The sequence below is a fragment of the Oncorhynchus keta genome, chromosome 13, assembly GCF_023373465.1.
Source record: "Oncorhynchus keta strain PuntledgeMale-10-30-2019 chromosome 13, Oket_V2, whole genome shotgun sequence".
Classification (NCBI taxonomy): Eukaryota; Metazoa; Chordata; class Actinopteri; order Salmoniformes; family Salmonidae; genus Oncorhynchus; species Oncorhynchus keta.
Window position 1 is genome coordinate 26,579,877 of NC_068433.1, and position 25,812 is coordinate 26,605,688.

The 25,812-nt window shown below is 42.9% G+C and overlaps 1 protein-coding gene and 1 long non-coding RNA gene across 3 annotated transcripts in view; one reads left to right on the forward strand and one right to left on the reverse strand.

Annotated features, from left to right (window-relative positions):
* Positions 1-13,396: 13,396 nt before the first annotated feature.
* Positions 13,397-25,812, forward strand: part of LOC118373065 (argininosuccinate synthase-like) — a 28,307-nt gene continuing 15,891 nt past the window's right edge. The window contains exons 1-3 of the mRNA XM_052460671.1: positions 13,397-13,471; positions 17,763-17,851; positions 23,627-23,713. Coding sequence (XP_052316631.1) covers positions 13,397-13,471; positions 17,763-17,851; positions 23,627-23,713 — 251 coding nt within the window. The remainder of the gene's footprint in view (positions 13,472-17,762; positions 17,852-23,626; positions 23,714-25,812) is intronic.
* Positions 23,726-25,796, reverse strand: LOC127906764 (uncharacterized). Of its 2 annotated transcripts, XR_008062792.1 has the most exons (4): positions 25,460-25,796; positions 24,700-25,401; positions 24,487-24,594; positions 23,726-24,436 (listed from the first exon to the last, which is right to left on the reverse strand). It is a non-coding gene; the product is annotated as an uncharacterized LOC127906764 (long non-coding RNA). The 2 variants fall into 2 exon arrangements; XR_008062793.1 differs by lacking the exon at positions 24,487-24,594.

A 25,812-nucleotide genomic window follows, 5' to 3' on the forward strand; every position in this document is an offset into this window, starting at 1 on the left:
TGGGAAGCACATTGGAGGGAAAATGGCAGCTGCACAGAACTCATCCATATCTATTTGACTTTTCAAACACGGCAGAAAGCCAACACATCATCTGTTTCAGCCACTTACTTAGCCAACTAAAAATTCATCAAATACCCAGCTGGAGAGTATAGCACATCCTAAACAGTTATAAGATACCTGATGGCAAACATTTAGTGAATTGCATACAAGTGTATCTTCATCACCTCATGTTGGCACACACAGCAGAGAGACTCTGATTAGATATAGAACGCTATGGGCTCACCAGCTCCCGCTTTCTCCAGTTGTGCTGTTTACAACGAGCACGTGACTGGATCTATGGTAAACTTCATAATGAAAAATAATGTGACAGGCGAAATGAAGAACGCAATCTGCTTTATCTCCTGACGTATTGCATCAGTTGACTGCAGGGATTTACTTAAAGTAGCTACAAATATTGAAATGTATTCAAAAAGTTGATAAGCTAGATGCAAGACTTTGCTCTCACAGTCACACACGTTATCTTCACACTGTTAAAGCGTGGTAGCCAGGGTACCACAACAGCAAAGAACCCTCCGGTTGCCTGCTCAATCTGCACTTCATTTTCCTAAATGAGCTGGGATTCGACCAAGTAACCCAATCCCTTGTCCTTAGATGTCTTGTTATCTATTATACTTAGGTTGGATTTGTTAAGTCTTCATTTATGAGTTACCGGAAAGAGAAAAACACTTGGTTCATCTCAGCAGAAATCCCTCCATGATATTCATGGAGCAGCACTCCATGAACTGCTAGACTGTGTAGAAGCACATCAAGTTGCATCAGCTCAATGGGCGTGATCTGAATGTTAAAATGGTGGGCGTTGGGACTTCAGCAGCAAGCAATGACTTAGGTCTCTGGGGAGACAGACCAGGGATGAAGACACAGGAAATTATGTGGAGATGGGATACAGTAAATTCATTATGAATTTAATTGCGTTTTTGTGCAAAGCTTTGTTGCACAGATGGAGTTTTTGGTCTGCTCGTGTTTCTTGACTTTAATAGGGATGTTGACATGGTTTGCTTTCGATTGAGGCTGTGACAATGTCTGTTGTCATGGCACCCAGGGCTCTGATTTCCTGACTAAGTGCTTTTGTAAACATGATATTGAAGTTTGAGGAACATGACCAATTTGTACCCTTTTCACTGAAAAGCTTTTCTCTGAACAGCACATACCAGCTGTGGTATGCTATTTTAGGCACCAGTTAACTAGTTGTAACTAAAACTCTCTTGCAGGTTAATATTGGACAAGAAGAGGACTTTGATGCTGCAATGAAGTAAGTGGAGCGTCTTAGAGCAAAGAAGGTAAATAGCCTGAGCTGTCATGACATTGGTAAGACAAAGTAGGATAGTGGTATGGAAGACACAGCTGGAGCATTCCGTTCTGACTTGTGTTAGTGTCTAAGTGTAGACCTAATTTTTGCAATCGCAAAGTTGATTTTGATAAGGTCAAAGAGGAGATTCGGATCGGTCGAAGTAAACATTTTGAATACAGAGATTTTAGGGTACAGGTAGTTGTGAAAATGCAAAGGTTGGTACCACCAGAGGCTAAAAAGCCAAGGCCAACAGCATGGTGGCTAAAAAAGCATGTCTAAAAGGAGATAATTAATAATAAGAGTCTCAAGACGATGTAGTCATTCTGAGTTACGTATACATGCATCATTACAGACGTTGGTTGATATGAAACTGATACAAATTTCAATTGAACAATGAGAACAGTGAGACATTTGCTACTTTGGGTACAGAGAGTGATGTTGAGCAGGCTGTCAATTCAAGGTTGAATTGTCAGTTCCTGAGGCTTAGAATTATGTGTCCTGACATCTGGGTCACAAGGGTATGGGAAAAAACAATTAAGCAGGCAAATCACATTATGATTGTAAGCAAAGATATGTCAGGATATGCCATCTGGGTCGTCGGCTGACACTGACAGAGGTCCTCTTCTACTCCTTCTGCCTTACTTTTGCCATGAAGATTTGCAAGCAAAAATGTGTCAAAGCAAAGCCATTGCAGGTTAACTAAGTTGACAGTGTTTGTTTTAGGATTGTCAAGGGAGCATTTGAAATATTGATGATGTTATAGCATGGTCCTATACTGTAGCCCATGTGCTGTAGCCAACTAGTTATCAAGCCATACATATCATGAATCAATTTCAATAAACTCAACTGACATCAGCCTTCATGACTGTTTATTACTTATTAATGACAGAGTTATAGACTTTAAGATGAACGGTTCAAGTGTAACCTCCCTCGAAGTATATGTGTTCAATTGAGGACCTGAGAGCAGAGTTTGTGGAGGATTCATCTGGCCGTCGGTCCAGGCCACCGCCATCTATGAGGACTGCTACCTGCTGGGCACCTCGGTGTTATAACAGACTTCAGTGGGCTAATGCTCACCTTCTATGGCCACTGGCACTCTGGAGAGGTGTGCTCGTCACTGATAAATCCAGGTTTCAACTGTACCAGGCGTCGTGTGGGCATCGAGCGGTTTGCTGATGTCAACGTTGTGAACAGAGTGCCCCATGGTGGGGTTATTGTATGGGCAGGCATAAGCTACGGGCCAATAAACACAATTGCATTTTAACGATGTCAATTTTAATGCATAGAGATACCCTGACGAGATCATGTGGCCCATTGTCATTTCATTCATCTGCCGCCATCACCTCATGTTTCAGAATGATATTGTACGGCCGGCCCCCTGTTGCAAGGATCTGTACACAATTCCTGGAAGCTGAAAATGTCCCAGTTCGTCCATGGCCTGCATACTCACCAGACATGTCACCCTTTGAACATGTTTGGGATGCTCTGGATCGCTGTGTACGACACCGCATTCCATTTCCCGCCATTATCCAGCAACTTCGCACAGCCATTTAAGAGGAGTCAGAAAACATTCCACAGGCCACAATCAACAGCCAGATCAACTCTATGTGAAGGAGATGTCGTGCTGCATGGCACAAATGGTGGTCACACCAGACACTGACTGGTTTTCTGATCAACGCCCCAACTTTTTTTTTAAGGTATCAGCATATCTGTATTCCCAGTCATGTGAAATTCATAGATTAGGGCCTAATTTCATTTATTTTAATTAACTGAATTTCTTATGTGAACTGTAACTCAGTAAAGTCTTTGAAATTGTTGCATGTTGCATTTTATATTTTTGTTCAGTGTACATCTAACTTCCTTCATACTGGACATGGAGACAAAAATGGTATCCAGGAGTTCATCTGACTCTGGGGAAGTAGATAAATGGCCTCATTGACAAAATCCTGAAGTATCCCTTGAAGCGCTTTCCAGACAGGAAGCGGAACTCTGGAGCAGATATCGCAAAAATAGAGCAGATTCCTATTTTACTGCCTCTGGTAGACCGCCTTCACGTGCACAAGGACTGCCGACTGCTCCGCCTGGATACAATTCCGCCCCCGCATAGCTCCATCGAAAATGAAAGGGAAACTCTATTGCCGCTTTCTGTCTGGAAAGCCCTTTAGTCAGCCACCAGTGTAACAAAATGCTGTTGGGAGACTGAACTTTGGGGAGATGTAGTGTCCCTGCTTCAACTGTAGATGGAGACAAATGCCACTTAATTGAGATTTCAACTAACAGTGACTGGTCTCTCACTGGAAGTTTTGTATGCTTTTTCAACCATTGGAAGTGATTTTAACCTAAACTTTTCTTGGATGTGTGAGACTACCTGTCTGATTCCCCGTAATGATCTCTGTCTTTGCTAGTAGTGTTCCTAGTGTTTTGTGGCTGAATGGTTATCTGTCTCTTTCAGGGCAATGATCAGATTCGATTCAAGCACACCTGCCATGCCCTCTTCCCTGAGGTCAAAGTGGGTTCTGCCTATTTGCATTAACACATATATAACTATAGTACATGACTGTCCTATCATTCAATATTACTTAAGATAGTGCACTATACAAAGTGCATGCATAACCCTCCCTGCTCTGTCTGTCTAACACTTCCACATGGTAGGATCTCTTCATACACATGTTGCCTGGCAGTGAGTGTATAACCACTTAACTATCCACAGTTTTTATGCGAGTAAAGTCATAACGTATTAAAAAAAATCAACACAGCTGTGATGGTAACAGCTTGTTTCGATACACTTTCATAAATGCTGAAAGATAATTTGTTCGTTCGACATGGTGGGATCTTTCGGGGTCTATTAAAATCCTTTAACGAGTCTGAAGATCCCGACGTGAATGATATACTGCTCTCCCGGGAACAGGCCAGATCCCTGTCATTTGCGTGAAGAGAAGGCGGAGAAAAAGGTGCCAAAGGGCGGGCTGGGCTGCCTTCTGAGAATTTGTAGACGATCGGGGAAAAAAACACTTCCTTCCATTCTGCAAGCAAACGTGCAATCTTTGGAAAATAAAATAGATGAACTACGCGGAAGATTAAACTACCAACTGGACATTCACAACAGAATAGCAGCGTCTGGTAAGACAAGGGCCGGCAAACTATGTATTTTTGTAAATAACAGCTGGTGCACGATATCTAAGGAAGTCTCAAGCTATTGCTCGCCTGAGGTAGAGTATCTAATGATAAGCTGTAGACCACACTATCTACCCAGAGATGCACACAAAGCTCCCCCTCACCCTCCATTTTGTCAAATCTGACCATAATTCTATCCTCCTGATTCCTGCTTACAAGCAACAATTAAAGCAGGAAGCAACAGTGACTCGATCAATAAAAAAGTGGTCAGATGAAGCAGATGCTAAGCTACAGGACTGTTTTGCCAGCACAGACTGGAATATGTTCCTGGATTCTTCTGATTGCATTGAGGAGTACACCACTTCAGTCATTGGCTTCATCAATAAGTGCATCGATGACATCATCCCCACAGTGACCGTACGTACATACCCCAGCCAGAAGGCATGGATTACAGGCAACATCCGCACTGAGCTAATGGCTAGAGCTGCCGCTTTCAAGGAGTGGGACTCTAACACAAAAGCTTATAAAAAATCCCGCTATGCCCTCCGGTGATCCATCAAACAGGCAAAGCGTCAATACAGGACTAAGATCGAATCATACTACACCGGCTCTGGCGCTCGTCTGATGTGGCAGGACTTGCAAACCATTACAGACTACAAAGGGAAGCACAGCCGAGAGCTGCGCAGTGACACGAAGCTACCAGAAGAGCTAAACTACTTGTACGCTCGCTTCGAGTCAAATTACACTGAAACATGCATGAGAGAACCATCTGTTCCGGAAGATTTGTGATCACGCTCTCCGCAGCCGATGTAAGACCTTTAAACAGGTCAACATTCACAAGGCCGCAGGGCCAGACGGATTACCAGGACGTGTACTGCGAACATACGCTGACAAACTGGCAAGTGTCTTCACTGACATTTTCAACCTCTCCCTGTCCGAGTGTAATACCAACATGTTTTAAGCAGACCCTGTGCCAAAGAACACTAAGGTAACCTGGCTCAATGACTACTGAGCCGTAGCACTCACGTCTGTAGCCATAAAGAGCTTTGAAAGGCTAGTCACGGCTCAAATCAACACCATTATCCCAGAAACCTTAGACCACCCCAATTTGCATACCGCCTTAACAGATCCAGAGATGATGCAATCTCTAGTGCACTCCACACTGCCCTTTCCCACCTGGACAAAAGGAACACCTATGTGAGAATGCTATTCATTGACTACAGCTCAGCGTTCAACACCATAGTGCCCTCAAAGCTCACCAATAAGCTAAGGACCCTGGGACTAAACACCTCCCTCTGCAACTGGATCATGGAATTCCTGACGGGCTGCCCCCCCAGGTGGTAAGGGTAGGTAACAACACATCCTCCACGCTGATCCTCAACACAGGGACCCCTCAGGGGTGAGTGCTCATTCACCTAATATACTCCCTGTTCACTCATGACTGCACGGCCAGGCATGACTCCAACACCATCATTAAGTTTGCCGATAACACAATAGTGGTAGGGCTGATCACCAACAACGACGAGACAGCCTATAGGGAGGAGGTCAGAAACCTGGCCGTGTGGTGCCAGGACAACAATGTGATCAAGACAAAGGAGATGTTTGTGGACTACAGGAAAAAGAGGACTGAGCACACCGCCACTCTCATCGACGGGGCTGTAGTGGAGCAAGTTGAGAGCTACAAGTTCCTTGGTGTCCACATCACCAACAAACTAACATTGGTCCAAGCACACCAAGACAGTCGTGAAGAGAGTACGACAAAACCTATTCCCCCTCAGGAGACTGAAAAGATTTGGCATGGCTCCTCAGATCCTCAAAAGGTTCTACAGCTGCACCATTGAGAGCATCCTGACTGGTTGCCTTGTAGTCATGGCAGATAATATTCAAATTTTTGGTGACTTTAATATTCACATGGAAAAGTCCACAGACCCACTCCAAAAGGCTTTCGGAGCCATCATCGACTCAGTGGGTTTTGTCCAGCATGTCTCCCGACCTACTCACTGCCACAGTCATATTCTGGACCTAGTTTTGTCCCGTGGAATAAATATTGTGGATCTTAATGTTTTTCCTTATTTGACCTTTATTTAACTGGGCAAGTCAGTTAAGAACAAATTATTATTTACAATGACAGCCGAGGAACAGTGGGTTAACTGCCTTGTTCAGGGGCAGAACAATAGTTTTTTCCTTGGCAGCTCTGGGATTTGCTCTAGCAACCTTTTGGTTACTGGCCCAACTCTCTAACCACTAGACCACCTGCTGCCCCAATCCTGGACTATCGGAACACCATTTCATAACTTCTGCAATCGCAACAAATAATCTGCTCAGACCCCAACCAAAGGATCGTCAAAAGCCGTGCTATAAATTCTCGGCCAACCCAAAGAATCCTACATGCCCTTCCAGACTCCCTACACCTACCCAAGGACGTCAGAGTACAAAACAAAAACAAAAAACATTTGTCATATGAAACTAACTCCCTGGTATACAGAAAATACCAGAGCCCTGAAGGAAGCTTCCAGAAAATATGAACGGAAATGGCACTACACCAATTTTCTTCAGCCTCCTGAGGTTGAAGAGGCGCTGTTGCGCCTTCTCACCACTCTGTCTGTATGGGTGGACCATTTCAGTTTGTCCGTGATGTGTACACAGAGGAACTTAAAACTTTCCACCTTCTCCACAACTGTCCCATCGATGCTGTTTCCTAAAGTCCACAATCATCTCCTTTGTTTTGTTGACGTTGAGTGAGAGGTTAGCTTGGAAAGACAGTACTGTGCCATATCGAAGAGCCCTCACTGCTGCTGGATCATCCTATTTTCCTACTTAATTGAGGAGAATAATAACAATCCAAAATGTATTTTTGATACTGTCGCAAAGCTAACTAAAAAGCAGCATTCCCCAAGAGAGGATGCCTTTCACTTCAGCAGTGATAAATTCATGAACTTCTTTGACAAAAAGATCATGATCATTAGAAAGCAAATTACGGACTCCTCTTTAAATATGTGTATTTCTCCAAAGCTCAGTTGTCCTGAGTCTGCACAACTCTGCCAGGACCTAGGATCAAGGGAGACCCTCAAGTTTTTTAATACTATATCTCTTGACACATTGATGAAAATAGTCTTGGCCTCTAAACCTTCGAGCTGCATACTGGACCCTATTCCAACTAAACCACTGAAAGAGCTGCTTCCTGTGCTTGGCCCTCCTATGTTGAATATAATAAACGGCTATGATGGTCTTAGACCCCATCATAGCTCTGAGACTGCACTTGTGAAGGTGGTAAATTACCTTTTAATGGCGTCAGACCAAGGCTCTGCATCTGTCCTCGTGCTCCTAGACCTTAGATCTGCTTTTGATACCATCAATCACCAATTTCTTTTGGAGAAATTGGGGAAACCCAAATTGGTCTACACGGACAAGTTCTGGCCTGGTTTAGATCTTATCTGTCAGAAAGATATTGGTTTGTCTCTGTGGATGGTTTGTCCTCTGTCAAATCATCTGTACATTTCGGTGTTCCTCAAGGTTCCATTTTAGGACCACTATTGTTTTCACTATATATTTGACCTCTTGGTGATGTCATCCGGAAACGTAATGTTAACGTTCACTGCTATGCGTACGATACACAGCTGTACATTTCATTGAAACACGGCGAAGCCCCACAATTGCCCTCTCTGGAAGCCTGTTTCAGACAAAAGGAAGTGGATGGCGGCAAATATTTTACTTTTAAACTTGGACAAAACAGAGATGCTACTTCTAGGTCCCAAGAAACAAAGAGATCTTCTGTTGGATCTGACAATTAATTTTGATGGTTGTGCAGTCATCTCATATAAAACTGTGAAGGACCTTGGCGTTACTCTGGACCCTGATCTCTCTTTTGACTAACATATCAAGAATATTTCAAGGACAGCTTTTTTTCCATCTTCGGTACATTGCAAAAATCAGTAACTTTCTGTCCAAAAATGATGCAGAAAAATTAATCCATGCTTTTGTCACTTCGAGATTAGACTACTGCAATGCTCTACTTTCCAGCTACCCGGATAAAGCACTAAATAAACTTCAGTTAGTGCTAAACACGGCTGCTAGAATCTTGACGAGAACCAACATTTTTTATCGTATTACTCCAGTGCTAGCCTCTCTACACTGGCTTCCTGTTAAGGCTAGGGCTGATTTCAAGGTTTTACTGCTTACTTACAAAGCATTGCATGCGTTTGCCCCTACCTATCTTTCCGATTTGGTCCTGCCATACATATCTACACGTACGCTACGGTCACAAGACGCAGGCCTCCTTACTGTCCCTAGAATTTCTACGCAAACAGCTGGAGACAGGGCTTTCTTCTATATAGCTCAATTTTTATAGAATGGCCTGCCTATCCATGTGAGAGACGCAGACTCGGTCTCCACCTTTAAGTCTTTATTGAAGACTCATCTCTTCAGTAGGTCTTATGATTGAGTGTAGTCTGGCCCAGGGGTGTGAAGGTGAACGGAAAGGCTCTGTAGCGACTAACCGCCCTTGCTGTCTCTGCCTGGCCGGTTCCCCTCCCGGTTTCCCTCTCTACACTGAGATTCTCTGCCTCTAACCCTAACCCTGCCTCTAACTCACTGGCTTACTGGTGTTCTTCCATGCCATCCCTAGGAGGGGTGTGTCACTTGAGTGGGTTTTGTCACTGACGTGATCTTCCTGCCCGGGTTGGCACCCCCCTCAGGTTCATGTCGTGGGGGTGGTATTCGTGGGCTATACTCAGCCTTGTCTCAGGGTAGTAGGTTGGTGGTTGAAGATATCCCTCTAGTGGTGTGGGGGCTGTGCCTTGGCAAAGTAGGTGGGGTTATATCCTGCCTGTTTGGCCCTGTCCGGGGGTATCGTCAGACAGGGCCACAGTGTCTCCAGACCCCTCCTGTCTCAGCCTCCAGTATATATGCTGCAACAGTTTCTGTGTCGGTGGGCTAGGGTCAGTCTGTTATATTTGGAGTATTTCTCATGTCTTATCCGGTGTCCTGTGTGAATTTAAGTATGCTCCCTCTAATTCTCTCTCTTTCTCTCTCTCTTCTCTCGGAGGACCTGAGCCCTAGGACCATACCTCAGGACTACCTGGCCTGATGACTCTTTGCTGTCCCCAGTCCACCTGGTCATACTGCTGCTCCAGTATCAACTGTTCTGCCTGCGGCTATGCAACCCTGACCTGTTCACTGAACATGCTACCTTGTCCCGGACCTGCTGTTTTGGACTCTCTCGCTACCGCACCTGCTGTCTCTAACTCTGAATGATCGGTTATGAAAAGCCAACTGACATTTACTCCTGAGGTGTTGACCTGTTGCACCCTCTACAACCACTGTGATTATTATTATCTGACCCTGCTGGTCATCTATGAACGTTTGAACATCTTGGCCATGTTCTGTTATAATCTCCACCCGGCACAACCAGAAGAGGACTGGCCACCCCTCAGAGCCTGATTCCTCTCTAGGTTTCTTCCTAGGTTCTGGCCTTTCTAGGGAGTTTTTCCTAGCCACTTTGCTTCTACATCTACATTGCTTGTTGTTTGGGGTTTCAGGCTGGGTTTCTGTACAGCACTTTGTGACAGCGGCTGATGTAAAAAGGGATTTATAAATACATTTGATTGATTGATTGTAGCTTCCTGCCATCCAGGACCTCTGCATCAGGCGGCGTCAGAGGAAGGCCTAGAAAAATTGTCATTGTAGGATTTTTAATGAATTTATTTGCAAATTATGGTGGAAAATAAGTATTTGGTCACCTACAAACAAGCAAGATTTCTGGTTCTCACAGACCTGTAACTTCTTCTTTAAGAGGCTCATCTGTCCTCCACTCGTTACCTATATTAACCTGTTGATCCTACCCCCTACTTTTTCGAACATTCTGTTAAAAATCGCGCAACATTTCAGCGCCCTGCTACTCATGCCAGGAATATAGTATATGCATATGATTAGTATGTGTGGATAGAAAACACTCAGACGTTTCTAAAACTGGTTAAATCATGGCTGTGACTATAACAGAACGTGCGTTTCATCAAAAAGCGCAGTAAAAAATATATCAATGCGCCACTTGAATGTATTGTTGAATGGAAACCACATTACCTGGAGCCGAGGTTGCAATACCTACAGCTTCCACACGATGTCAACAGTCTTGTCATTTGCCTAGGCTTTGTTTCTTGGTCAAACGAACAAGAGACAGCCCATTTCTTCCGGATATTTTGGTTGAGATTTATCCGGACATTATTTCAAGACGTAGAGCTATAGAATATACATCGCCCGTGATCAATTTGATCGATTATTAACGTTTACTAATACCTAAAGTTGCATTACAAAAGTATTTGGAAGTGTTTTGTGAAAGTTTATCGTCGACTTTTTTAATTTTAAAAAATGACGTTGCGTTATAAAACGCTGTTTTTTTCCTTGATCACACAGTCTTCATAGATCGATATCTAGGCTATATATGGACCGATTTAATCGGAAAAAAAGACCCAATAGTGATGTTTATCGGACATCTAGGAGTGCCAACAAAGAAGATCATACAAGACCACTGATAATCTCCCTCGATCTGGGGCTCCACGCAAGATCTCACCCCGTGGGGTCAAAATGATCACAAGAACGGTGAGCAAAAATCCCAGAACCACACGGGGGGACCTAGTGAATGACCTGCAGAGAGCTGGGACCAAAGTAACAAAGCCTACCATCAGTAACACACTATGCCGCCAGGGACTCAAATCCTGCAGTGCCAGACGTGTCCCCCTGCTTAAGCCAGTACATGTCCAGGCCCGTCTGAAGTTTGCTAGAGAGCATTTGGACGATCCAGAAGAAGATTGGAAGAATGTCATATGGTCAGATGAAACCAAAATATAACTTTTTGGTAAAAACTGGTGTTTGGAGGACAAAGAATGCTGAGTTGCATCCAAAGAACACCATACCTACTGTGAAGCATGGGGTGGAAACATCATGCTTTGGTGCTGTTTTTCTGCAAAGGGACCAGGACAACTGATCCGTGTAAAGGAAAGAATGAATGGGGCCATGTATCGTGAGATTTTGAGTGAAAACCTCCTTCCATCAGCAAGGGCATTGAAGATGAAACGTGGCTGGGTCTTTCAGCATGACAACGATCCCAAACACACCGCCCGGGCAACGAAGGAGTGGCTTCGTAAGAAGCATTTCAAGGTCCTGGAGTGGCCTAGCCAGTCTCCAGATCGCAACCCCATAGACAATCTTTGGAGGGAGTTGAAAGTCTGTGTTGCCCAGCAACAGCCCCAAAACATCACTGCTCGAGAGGAGATCTGCATGGAGGAATGGGCCAAAAAACCAGCAACAGTGTGTGAAAACCTTGTGAAGACTTACAGAAAACATTTTACCTCTGTCATTGTCAACAAAGGGTATATAACAAAGTATTGAGATAGACTTTTGTTATTGACCAAATACTTATTTTCCACCATAATTTGCAAATAAATTCATTAAAAATCCTACAATGTGATTTTCTGGCTTTTTTTCTCATTTTGTCTGTCATAGTTGAAGTGTACCTGTGATGAAAATTACAGGCCTCTCTCATCTTTTTAAGTGGGAGAACATGCACAATTGGTGGCTGACTAAATACTTTTTTGCCCCACTGTATATGCTGGTGAGTGAGTTTATAAGGAAGTGCATTGGAGATACCCACTGACTTTTAAAACCTACCCTAACCAGAAACCGTGGATAGATGGCGGCATTCGCTCAAATCTGAAAGTGCGAACCACCGCATTTGACCATGGAAAGATGACTGGGAATATGGCTGAATATAAACAGTGTAGTTATTCCCTCCGCAAGGCAATCAAACAAGTGAAATGTCGGTATAGGGACAAAGTTGAGTCACAATTCAACGGCTCAGACACGAGACGTATGTGGCAAGGTACACAGGCAATTACAGACTACAAAAAGAAAACCAGCCACATCATGGACACTGACGTCTTGCTTCCAGACAAAGTAAACACCTTCTTTGCCCACTTTGAGGATAATACAGTCGTGGCCAAAAGTTTTGAGAATGACACAAATATTAATTTCCACAAAGTTTGCTGCTTCAGTGTCTTTAGATATTTTGTCAGATGTTACTATGGAATACTGAAGTATAATTACAAGCATTTCATAAGTGTCAAAGGCTTTTATTGACAATTACATGAAGTTGATGCAAAGAAAAAAAATATTTGCAATTAAAATACCTGCAAGGAAACATGTGCTATCATTGCTTTGCACAAAAAGGGCTTCACAGGCAAGGATATTGCTGCCAGTCAGATCATCAAGAACTTCAAGGATTGTTGTGAAGCGCCAGGACAGTCTCCTAAAATTGATTCAGCTGCAGGATTGGGGAACAACTTCAAGGAGAGCGGTTCAATTGTTGTGAAGCGCCAGGACCGTCTCCTAAGTTTGATTCAGCTGGTGGTGCCCCAATCTCGCAGCTGAATCAATGATGACAGCACATGTTTCCTTGCAGGTATTTTTATTTTACCTAAGTTTACCTACATTAAGAACAAATTCTTATTTTCAATGACAGCCTAGGAACAGTGAGTTGAATGCCTGTTCAGGGGCAGAATGACAGATTTGTACCTTGTCAGCTTGGGGATTTGAACTTGCAACCTTTTGGTTATTAGTCCAACGCTCTAACCACTAGGCTATCCTGCCGCCCCCAGGTAATCATGGTTGACAGAGGAAGAACAATGATTCCAAGCACCACCCTCCTTTTGAAGCTTCCAGTCTGTTATTCGAACTCAATCAGCATGACAGAGTGATCTCCAGCCTTGTCCTCATCAACACTCACACCTGTGTTAACATGAGAAATACTGACATGATGTCAGCAGATCCTTTTGTGGCAGGGCTGAAATGCAGTGGAAATGTTTTTTGGGGATTCAGTGTTCGGACTGCCCTTTTTTGTAATTTTCTACCACCTTAGCTATATCCTGTAGAATGACAAAGGCAATGAATGTGGTCACCAGCATCCCTCTCATTGTCTGTTTTAACAGCTACGAGTCTGGAATACTGGAAAATCCCAAGGTAAGATCTTGATCCTAATACAGTGTCAATGAATGAGCAGGCTGAGTAATCACATAGGACGTTGATGGCACTTAACCCAACACAGCTCACCATTCGCCCCAGTGCCATATTGAACCGGTTGTTACTCTCACAACCTCCTGCTGTCTCTAAATCAGAAGAGGGAGCTCCTCAAGAGTAGCAGGATGGGATACACTGGTCCTAGGTTCACATATTGTCAGCTAATCTATGTCATTGACCATACAGTATCTATCCAATCCTTTGTCCTTCTCGTAATCAACACTTCTCTCAAGTCAACCTGCCTGGTGGTTAAAGATCATCCCTGTTTCATGTTAATCATCCCTGTTTCATGTTAATTTTGTTGACAGTATAGATATGACTGTTTTATCATTGTGTTGTAATTTGTATAAAGCAATAGCTGATAGGAGAGTCCATTGATATATAGTTAACATAGTGGAGAGCACAGAGTCCCCCCAACATCTTTCATTAGCTCCAGCACAGACAAACCAAACCCTGAGCCCACAGTGGGACAGAAATGGTTTGATCTCTTACGGGGTTCAGGGATCATGACGCAACATTAAGGTTACCCTTGATGACCCAAACCACATCCTTCCTTGATTGTCTCTTCTCACCCTTGCCAGGCCTGGAAAGAGCCTGGGACACACAGACACTGACTTGTTGTCAAATAGCTTGCGTAATTCCCGATTTCATGGAAGCCAGGGGAAGGGTATGGCGGAGCGCCCAGCTGAGCCTCCTGGGTCCCCCAGACTCTTGGGGGACCATTGTCCCAGGTTGCGCTGCCGCAGGCTGAAATGTGGGAGGCACCCATTTCACTGTGACACCAGAATGTACTTTACTGTTACTGGTGACAAAGGTGGCAGGCAGACAGATGATCGTCCTGGGGGACGGGGTGTCAGGGAGGCGAGGGAGTGGAGGGGCAGGACTGTAACACTGGCTTTTCTCTCTCCACAGCTCACTCTGTGGAGAAATGCAGCCTGAAATAAACAACTCAATAGCATAGCGATGTATAGTATGACAATATTGTGTAATTGATTTAATTCATGGGTTTAGTCCCATTTACGTTCACAATGAATTTATCAATGGAATTAAATACGATGAAATATTTATGGTGGGGGAGATAAAAGTGGTAAAGGGATTTGAATACATTAAGCAGGGCGTGCTGTGGATCCTTTTAAATTGAACAGAGTGTAATAATTCAGTAATTTGCATGTATTATGCCCGGTTTCTGCTCCCGTATGAGATTATGCGTTGTTAGAAGTGCACTAACGGAGCGTTAGTGATATTCCCGCGAGAGAGTAACGGTTAATATGATTGGATGTTAATTATTTGACTAGGCTACCTGTATTTGACTTTGTGTTGTTTTTTCATTGAACAACAGATGTTTTAATTTTATTTTTGGCAGTGAAACGAGGCTACTCAGGCGATAAAAAAAACTCACACAAATGTATACGCCTATTGGAAAATATAAATGGACTGTTTGAAATTGTTAATTTAAAAAAAATGTGAATCACATTTAATTTGGCGTACCCCCACCCAAGTTCGGGAATAGCTGCAGTAGACAGATAATGGAGCTGGGTCTGGGAGTTAAACATGACAAATAGTACACAAATATCAGATGTAATCCATTCTCTCATCTCAATGTGCCATGTTTGCAAATGCAATTTTAAAGACAAGGCCAGACTTGAGACATGGTTATTTAGGTGTCAGTTCCAAACCAGTGGGCCAATTCTTTTTTGTTGTTGCCGTTCTCTACCCCCTCCCCCCATCTCTCGCCACCTGTCTTTTCTTTGGACCCCATTGGACTCGATTGAAATGCAATGAGGCAGCTAACATGTGGAAAGATAGAAATTTACTTGCTTTAAGTTCATGCTTCCACAACAATATGGCAGGACTGGACAGCGACATGATTTCAGCGCTTCATGCCCCATTTGCCACCAATTCGCTCCCGCTCTCTTTTTCTCCCTCTTTCTCTTGCTCCATTTCTACCTTTTCCTCTCTTTCAGGGCCAGATGCAACTGCGGGGGGTGGGAATTTAAATGCATTGATCTCTAGACACTGGTAACTATTCCCTCGCTTTCCATTTATCTCTCTCTCAATTTCATTCACTCGCGTTTCGTGAGGATGCATGTTTAAGTTCTGTAGGTAAGAAGGATAACACATCTTTATCATAGTAAACTCTAGCTGGCAGAAACAATGTCTCTTCATTAGTTTGGATTGTGCAGGCTTTAAACCGCTGTAGTAGGTAAGGAAACTCTAGGCCACTATAGTAACAACACAACTATAGATACCATACCCACTGTCACAGAGCTAGGCCTAATCAGTTTTTGGTTCATGCCATCTTCCTTGGTTCTGTCCACTTTAAGACTATGCATTAAATTGGTTTTTAGTGGAGTCATTTTGCCCCACTTGTCCTTCCTCTCATTTTGTCGTCATCTTGGGCGCTGAGGCAGAAAATAAAAGGGAGAGATGGGAGCCTTCAAAGTCAATTTTGGTGTTTAGTTAAAAGGAAAGAAGCGATTGCACACGTCGGGAAACATGTGCAATCTCTTTCTGCGGCTGAGAGAGATTAGTTATTGTATGCTGATTTTTTTTGTCTGGTAAAGGTTTCCATTTAAATGCACCCAGTGGTTATTTTGCATAGTTCCCCTGCAATTTGCCTCAGCTCAGGGGACATTGGCCATCATCTGGTTGTAATGTGGGGTAATTTGCTGGGGTGTCAGCCCGATTATTCTTGTCCTTATCCACCAACTCCCCCCAACTGGAAAACGACAGCTCCTACAACTTCATAGTGCTCTCAGGATAGGAGGTGTGGATTGTTGCTGTTCATCTGAAAATAAATAAAAGAGAAATTGTCAGTCAGAAAGTCAAGTCCAGAAGATGTAGAGAAGTGTATGGGGAGGCTGGTTGACAGAATTGGGAGATTTATTCGGACTTTCCAGACAGCTGGTGAATATTGAGTGTTGCAGTCGCTTGAGTACATCCTGTCATAGTAGCAGGTGTCATCTTTTTAGTGAATTTGGGTCTTCTCTCTCTCGCACTCTCTTTCTCGCTCTCTCCCTCCCTCCCCTGCGGTGAAGGGCCACGTAGGGAAAATTAAACCAAATAGAGGAGAAAAATAGGACATTTGATTTGTCTTTTTCTCCCAGATCCTGACAGCATTTTAACATGTATTTATTTCCATCTTTCAGGAGTACAATGATCCCTACTGAAGCTCTCAGTGACTTTCAACGTGGCACTGTCATAGGATACCACCTTTCCAAAAAGGTAGCTAGAGCTGCCCCGGTCATCTGTAAGTGCTGTTATTGTGAAGTGGAAACGTCTAGGAGCAGCAATGGCTCAGCCGCAACGTGGTAGGCCACACAAGCTCACAGAATGGGACCGCTGAGTGCTGAAGCGCATAAAAATCATCTGTCTTCGGTTGCAACACTCACTACCGAGTTCCAAACTGCCTCTGGAAGCAACGTCAGCACAAGAACTGTTAGTCGGGAGCATCATGAAATGGGTTTTCATAACCGAGCAGCCTCACACAAACCTAAGATCATCATACGCAATGCCAAGCGTCGGCTGGAGTGGTGTAAAACTCCCAGCAATTGGACTCTGGAGTGATGAATCACACTTCGCCATCTGGCAGTCCGACAGACGAATCTGGGTTTGGCGTATGCCAGTAGAACGCTACCTGCCCAAATGCATAGTGCCAATTGTAAGGTTTGGTGGAGAAGGAATAATGATCTGGGGCGGTTTTTCATGGTTCGGGCTAGGCCCCTTAGTTCTAGTGAAGGGAAATCTTAATGCTACACTATATAATGACATTCTATATGATTCTGTGCTTCCAACTTTGTGGCATCAGTTTGGGGAAGGCCCTTTCCTGTTTCAGCATGACAATGCCCCTTGCACAAAGCGAGGTCCATACAGAAATGGTTTGTCGAGATCTGTGTGGAAGAACTTGACTGGCCTGCATGACTTCACTAATGCTCTTGTGGCTGAATGGAAGCCATTCCCCGCAGCAATGTTCCAACATCTAGGGGAAAGCCTTCCCAGAAGAATGGAGACTGTTATAGCAGAAAAGCGGGGGACCAACTTCATATTAATGCCCATGATTTTGGAATGAGATGTTCGACGAGCAGGTGTCCACATACTTTTGGCCATGTAGTCTATTTAGTCCCACAGTGTCTGCTATGTTCTCAACTGAATCTTTTCATGGTCACATACTAAGTTAAATGAAGAGCATCAAATGTCCCAGTAAAATGTGAATGTTATTTTGTGTGTATTACAGAGCCATGTGCCAGCGGACCTGTACCTGATGACCAAAACCCCAGAGGACGCCCCCAACAGCCCAGATGGCTGGAGATGGAGTTTAAAAAAGCTGTGTGTTAGGCTTGGGCGGTATTTTTTTTATTACCTTTATTTAACCAGGTAGGCCAGTTGAGAACAAGTTCTCATTTACAACTGCGACCTGGCCAAGATAAAGCATAGCAATGTGACAAAAACAACAACACAGAGTTACACATGGGATAAACAAACATAGTCAAAAAAATAGAAAACTCTATGTACAGTGTGTGTGCAAATGTAGCAAGGTTAGGGAGGTAAGGCAATGAATAGGCCATGGTGGCAAAATAATTACAATTTATCATTAACACTGGAGTGATGGATGTGCAGATGATGATGTGCAAGTAAAGATGCTGGGGTGCAAAAGAGAAAAATAAATCAAATCAAATGTATTTATATAGCCCTTCGTACATCAGCTGATATCTCAAAGTGCTGTACAGAAACCCAGCCTAAAACCCCAAACAGCAAGCAATGCAGGTGTAGAAGCACGGTGGTTCGGAAAAACTCCCTAGAAAGGCCAAAACCTAGGAAGAAACCTAGAGAGGAACCAGGCTATGAGGGGTGGCCAGTCCTCTTCTGGCTATGCCAGGTGGAGATTATAACAGAACATGGCCATGTTCAAATGTTCATAAATGACCAGCATGGTCAAATAATAATAATCACAGGCAGAACAGTTTAAACTGGAGCAGCAGCACTTCCAGGTGGACTGGGGACAGCAAGGAGTCATCATGTCAGGTAGTCCTGAGGCATGGTCCTAGGGCTCAGGTCCTCCGAGAGAGAGAGAGAGAAAGAAAGACAAAGAGAATTAGAGAGAGCATACTTAAATTCACACAGGACACAGTATAGGACAGGAGAAGTACTCCAGATGTAACAAACTGACCCTAGCCGCCCGACACATAAACTACTGCAGCATAAATACTGGAGGCTGAGACAGGAGGGGTCAGGAGACACTGTGGCCCCATCCGATGACACCCTCGGACAGGGCCAAACAGGAAGGATATAACCCCACCCACTTTGCCAAAGCACAGCCCTCACACCACTAGAGGGATATCTTCAACCACCAATTTACCATCCTGAGACAAGGCCGAGTATAGCCCACAAAGATCTCCGCCACGGCACAACCAAAGGGGGTGCGTCAACCCAGACAAGAAGATCACATCAGTGACTCAACCCACTCAGGTGACGCACCCCTCCTAGGGATGGTATGAAAGAGCCCTAGTAAGCCAGTGACTCAGCCCCTGTAATAGGGTTAGAGGCAGAGAATTCCAGTGGAAAGAGGGGAACAATATCAATAACAATATGGGGATGAGAGAGTTGGGTGTGCAATTTACAGATGGGCTGTGTACAGGTACAGTGATCGGTAAGCTGCTCTGACAGCTGATGCATAAAGTTAGAGAGGGAGATACAAGTCTCCAGCTTCAGTGATTTTTGCAATTCGTTCCAGTCAATGGCAGCAGATAACTGGAAGGAAAGGCAGCCAAAGGAGGTGTTGGCTTTGGGGATGACCAGTGAAATATACCTGCTGGAGCACGTGCTACGGGTGGGTGTTGCTATGGAGACCTGTGAGCTGAGATAAGGCGGGGCATTTACCTAGCAAAGACTTATAGATGACCTGGAGCCAGTGGGTTTGGCGATGAATATGTAGAGAGGGCCAGCCAACGAGAGCATACAGGTCGCAGTGGTGGGTAGTATATGGGGCTTTGGTGACAAAACGGATGGCACCGTGATAGCCTACATCCAATTTCCTAGGACAGCCCAGCCCCACACTCTGGGACTGACTGTGTCTAAACTAAAGCAGCCTGCCTGAGGGCATGGAGGGTCCAGAAGCATTAAACCAGCTAATACAATCGACTGACACCCATTTGGATGCCACTACAGTAGAGCATGGCGCTTGTAACGCCAGGGTAGTGGGTTCGATTCCCGGGACCACCCATACGTAGAATGTATGCACACATGACTGTAAGTCGCTTTGGATAAAAGCGTCTGCTAAATGGCATATATTATTATTATTATTAAACAGATGAGAGTGTCACATGTTTGCACAGTCACAGAAAAGAGATGCACATCCCAGCCTGGGTCAAGAACCACATATGCCTCGAGTCTAGATCCTGGTTACAAGTGTCAATGTGCATAGATGGGGCTACTGTCCACTGAGGCCTGCTGGGACTTCAAAGGACATGGCAGGACATTAGCCTCTGATTATGGTGATGACCAGTGACAGTTGATGTTACTATGACACCGAAGCAGTTCAGAGAGGAACATATAAAGGGGGTGCAGGTATCAACTGTGATTTACGTTTGTATCTGGGTGCTGTTTTATGCGACTGAAGGTGTGTGGGGTTTATTTGAGATTTATCTGAAATGTAAAAAAAAAAATTAAAAAAAAGGGAGGCAAATGATACAATTTATGGACAACTAAAATCCTCCTTTGAAAAAAGGTTCAGAAAACAATGAAACTGGTCATGGGAATATGAAACTGTGATGTCATCGTATAACCTGGTTTCACCTCGGCCCTTTGCTCATTTGCAATATGTGTTCATAGTTATTTTCTCTCCCCTTACTGAGTGACAATTACAAAAGCTGTTTTAGTGGCTCACACAAAGGCTCTAGCTTACTTCTCCTCCTCACAAGATCAGCGCAAGAATGTTTAATTTCATTCTCCTCCATCTTTTCATCTCCCACCAGCCTTTTTTCACCAGGCTTTCTCACTGATTAAAAATAATTTTCACAACTAAACTTTTTTCTTCAGCAGCAGTTCTCTCTTTTTTTATCCCTCTTCCTTTCATTGAAAGAGGGGGAAAGGAAAAAGAGAGAGGAAAAATGTAAAGCTGTAATTTTTCCTACAACTGTGTCTGCTGTCCTATTCTTTGCACTGTTCACTTCAGCGCTGAAGAAAAGGGAAAAGAAAGGCCCAGTGAATGATAGACCCCGTGAGATAGAGTAGAGGAGGAAGAGAGACCGGGCCCGGCTCCAGTGTTCACACCCTCACTTCATTTATTTGAATTTTTAATCTAATTATTAACTATTTGGGGGATCAGGGGGCTTTGTCGGAGCATTATACGTGTACACTCTACGGCTCCGATTTTTCCTCAGGGGCCGAGGATTCTCGCGATATGGGAATGGGCGAGTGACAAAGCCCTTGTCTAAAAATATTTTGTCAAGTCCTTTACATGTCATTCCAACAGTGCTTACATTGGGGCCCATTGAAAGACAACCAGGAGTGCTGCTTTTTCGCCGGGACTTGATTGGCAACTGCAAGCATGTTAAATGCTAATGAGCACCGGATGGATGGAGGAGTGACCATCAGCAGATTTATTTTTTTTCTTCTATCCTCCATGTCCCCCCCCCAAGTAAATGACAATGATTTATATATTGGTTTAGTAGTGTCTTTTTATAAAAGGTTGGTGGTGGGGTTGATTGACGAGCACCTAGGCGTGTGTGTGCGCGCACGCTCATTAGGAATGGTTGATGGAATATCCCATGCGTTTCACACACACACACACACACACACACACACACACACACACACACACACACACACACACACACACACACACACACACACACACACACACACACACACACACACACACACACACACACACGCTCTGCAGTGCGAGGCTATTGGTAGAAAAGGTATGGGTGACACAAAGCCAGGGTGTGTAATTCAATTAGGAAAGGGCCCGCCTGCAAATTCACAGCTTTCAAAAGACCAGAGCTTTTGAACGTATTCGTACTTCTCACCATATCCCATTGGAGTATTCTACCATTAACACCCTTCCCCTCACCTCACTCCTTCCTCCACATTCCCCCACATCCAAATCTTCCTTTTTCCACTTCCACTTTCATTTCCCTCGAACTGTGTTCAGTGCCTGGGTATCAGTTTCTTCACAGTTTGTTTTTAGTGGACATTAAACTAGTAAGTGTACATGGAAATGTAATGACAATTTTGCCCATATAAATTGATTATCAGATCCATCCAAGTGCAATATATTGGAAACTAGTTTAACTCTAGCCCAAATACAGCCCAAGTCCAAATACAAAATTAGCTTTGAGTCCAAGTGCTGAATGTGACAAGATCAGATCTGAAACTGTCAGAGAACAGTATTGTTCAGATGAATTCCCTTACTGTAATAGGGTTCTTAGGATTATTACATTTGGGGTAATGGTTAATTGTCATGCAAATGGACATTGTCATTTTTGAACATATAATGCATCAAATGCTTCTTTGAAAATGATTCATAACATAATTAATTAATAAAACACAGCTTTAGTGACAACTGATTTTGACTGTTTAGAGCTTTTGGAAAATGAAGCTTCTCCTCCTGACCATTGCCATTCTGCTCGTAAAATTATTACCAACTTCATGTAAAAACTAAAAACTGCTATTGGGTAAACTATCTACTTGAATATAATGTTGAATCTCCCTTCTCCTAAAGTGCTTTAAGAAAGAATTCATACCCCTTGACTTATGCCACATGCTGTGTTAGTCTAAATTTAAAATGGATAACATTTCTCAACCATCTGCAATCAACATCTCATGTCAGTGAAAACATTTTTTGACATTTTTGCAAATGTAATTGAAAATTAAGTGGAAAAATATCAAATTTACATAAGTATTCACACCCCTGAATCAATACATTGTAGCACCTTTGGCAGATATTACAGCTGTGAGTCTCTGGGTAAGTCTCTCAGAGCTTTCCACACCTGGATTGTGCAATTCTTTTATTTATTATTTTCACGATTCTTCAGGCTCTATCAAATTTGGTTGTTGATCATTGGCTAGACAACCATTTTCAGGTCTTACCATAGATTTAAGTAGATTTAAGTCAAAACTGTAACTCTGCCACTCAGGAACATTCACTGTCTTCTTTGGTAAGCAACTCCAGTGTAGATTTGGCCTTTGACTTAATCGCCCAGTGTCTGGTGGAAAGCAGACTGAACCAGGTTTTCCTCTAGGATTTTGCCTGTGCTTAGCTCCATTCCGTTTCTTTTTTATCCTGAAAAACTCTCCAGTCCTTAATGATTAAAATAATACCAATAACATGATACAGCCTTGAAAATGCTTGAAAATATGGAGAGTGGTACTCAGAAATGTGTTGTATTGGATTTGCCCCAAACATAACACTTCATATTCAGGACAAAAAGGGAATTGCTTTGCCACATGAATGGGTGTATTGATTCAACATCTAAAGTGTAATTAATAACTTAACCATGCTCACTCAAAGAAATATTCAATGTCTGCTTTTTTACATTTTTACCAATCTACCAATAGGTGCCATTTGTCTTTGTGGTTGAATCAATGTTTGAAATTCACTTCTCATCTGAGGGACCTTACAGATAATTAATTATATGTGTAGGGTAGAGAGATGAGGTAGTCATTCAAAAATTATGTTAACACTATTATTGCACACAGAGTGAGTCCATGCAACTGATTGTGACTTTGTACTCATCATGTGGTAAAGCAATTCCCTTTTTCAAGACATTTCAGCTTTTCATTTTTTATTAATTTGTAAAAATGTTGAAAAACAATTTCACTTTGACATTGAGATATTGTGTGTAGGCCAGTACCAAAACAAATCTCAAATTGATCCATTTTAAATTCCTGCTGTAACACAACAAAATGTGGAGAAAGTCAAGGGGTGTGTATACTTTCTAAAGGCACTGTCTAAGACGATTATTCTTTTCAGTTCACGGTTATTGTCCATAATTGTCAGTTATACGATATTTGTGCCAGCCCTATGTATAGTACAGCATTATGTCTCTAGGCTGATACCGTGACTGACTGTCTGACATCCAATCCAACCCATACAGGTGTTCCCATCAAGGTGACCCACTTCAAGGAGGGCAAGTCCAAGGACACACCGCTGGACCTCTTCTCCTACCTCAATGAGATGGGGTGAGTCTGACTTTCTCTTACCTCTGTTTTACTCTTAATTTACAATGAGATGGGGTGAGTCTGACTTTCTCTTACCTCTGTTTTACTCTTAATTTACAATGAGATGGGGTGAGTCTGACTTTCTCTTACCTCTGTTTTACTCTTAATTTACAATGAGATGGGGTGAGTCTGACTTTCTCTTACCTCTGTTTTACTCTTAATTTACAATGAGATGGGGTGAGTCTGACTTTCTCTTACCTCTGTTTTACTCTTAATTTACAATGAGATGGGGTGAGTCTGACTTTCTCTTACCTCTGTTTTACTCTTAATTTACAATGAGATGGGGTGAGTCTGACTTTCTCTTACCTCTGTTTTACTCTTAATTTACAATGAGATGGGGTGAGTCTGACTTTCTCTTACCTCTGTTTTACTCTTAATTTACAATGAGATGGGGTGAGTCTGACTTTCTCTTACCTCTGTTTTACTCTTAATTTACAATGAGATGGGGTGAGTCTGACTTTCTCTTACCTCTGTTTTACTCTTAATTTACAATGAGATGGGGTGAGTCTGACTTTCTCTTACCTCTGTTTTACTCTTAATTTACAATGAGATGGGGTGAGTCTGACTTTCTCTTACCTCTGTTTTACTCTTAATTTACAATGAGATGGGGTGAGTCTGACTTTCTCTTACCTCTGTTTTACTCTTAATTTACAATGAGATGGGGTGAGTCTGACTTTCTCTTACCTCTGTTTTACTCTTAATTTACAATGAGATTGAGTCTGACTTTCTCTTACCTCTGTTTTACTCTTAATTTACAATGAGATGGGGTGAGTCTGACTTTCTCTTACCTCTGTTTTACTCTTAATTTACAATGAGATGGGGTGAGTCTGACTTTCTCTTACCTCTGTTTTACTCTTAATTTACAATGAGATGGGGTGAGTCTGACTTTCTCTACCTCTGTTTTACTTTAATTTACAATGAGATGGGGTGAGTCTGACTTTCTTTACCTCTGTTTTACTCTTAATTTACAATGAGATGGGGTGAGTCTGACTTTCTCTTACCTCTGTTTTACTCTTAATTTACAATGAGATGGGGTGAGTCTGACTTTCTCTTACCTCTGTTTTACTCTTAATTTACAATGAGATGGGGTGAGTCTGACTTTCTCTTACCTCTGTTTTACTCTTAATTTACAATGAGATGGGGTGAGTCTGACTTTCTCTTACCTCTGTTTTACTCTTAATTTACAATGAGATGGGGTGAGTCTGACTTTCTCTTACCTCTGTTTTACTCTTAATTTACAATGAGATGGGGTGAGTCTGACTTTCTCTTACCTCTGTTTTACTCTTAATTTACAATGAGATGGGGTGAGTCTGACTTTCTCTTACCTCTGTTTTACTCTTAATTTACAATGAGATGGGGTGAGTCTGACTTTCTCTTACCTCTGTTTTACTCTTAATTTACAATGAGATGGGGTGAGTCTGACTTTCTCTTACCTCTGTTTTACTCTTAATTTACAATGAGATGGGGTGAGTCTGACTTTCTCTTACCTCTGTTTTACTCTTAATTTACAATGAGATGGGGTGAGTCTGACTTTCTCTTACCTCTGTTTTACTCTTAATTTACAATGAGATGGGGTGAGTCTGACTTTCTCTTACCTCTGTTTTACTCTTAATTTACAATGAGATGGGGTGAGTCTGACTTTCTCTTACCTCTGTTTTACTCTTAATTTACTGAATGAGAGATGGGGTGAGTCTGACTTTCTCTTACCTCTGTTTTACTCTTAATTTACAATGAGATGGGGTGAGTCTGACTTTCTCTTACCTCTGTTTTACTCTTAATTTACAATGAGATGGGGTGAGTCTGACTTTCTCTTACCTCTGTTTTACTCTTAATTTACAATGAGATGGGGTGAGTCTGACTTTCTCTTACCTCTGTTTTACTCTTAATTTACAATGAGATGGGGTGAGTCTGACTTTCTCTTACCTCTGTTTTACTCTTAATTTACAATGAGATGGGGTGAGTCTGACTTTCTCTTACCTCTGTTTTACTCTTAATTTACAATGAGATGGGGTGAGTCTGACTTTCTCTTACCTCTGTTTTACTCTTAATTTACAATGAGA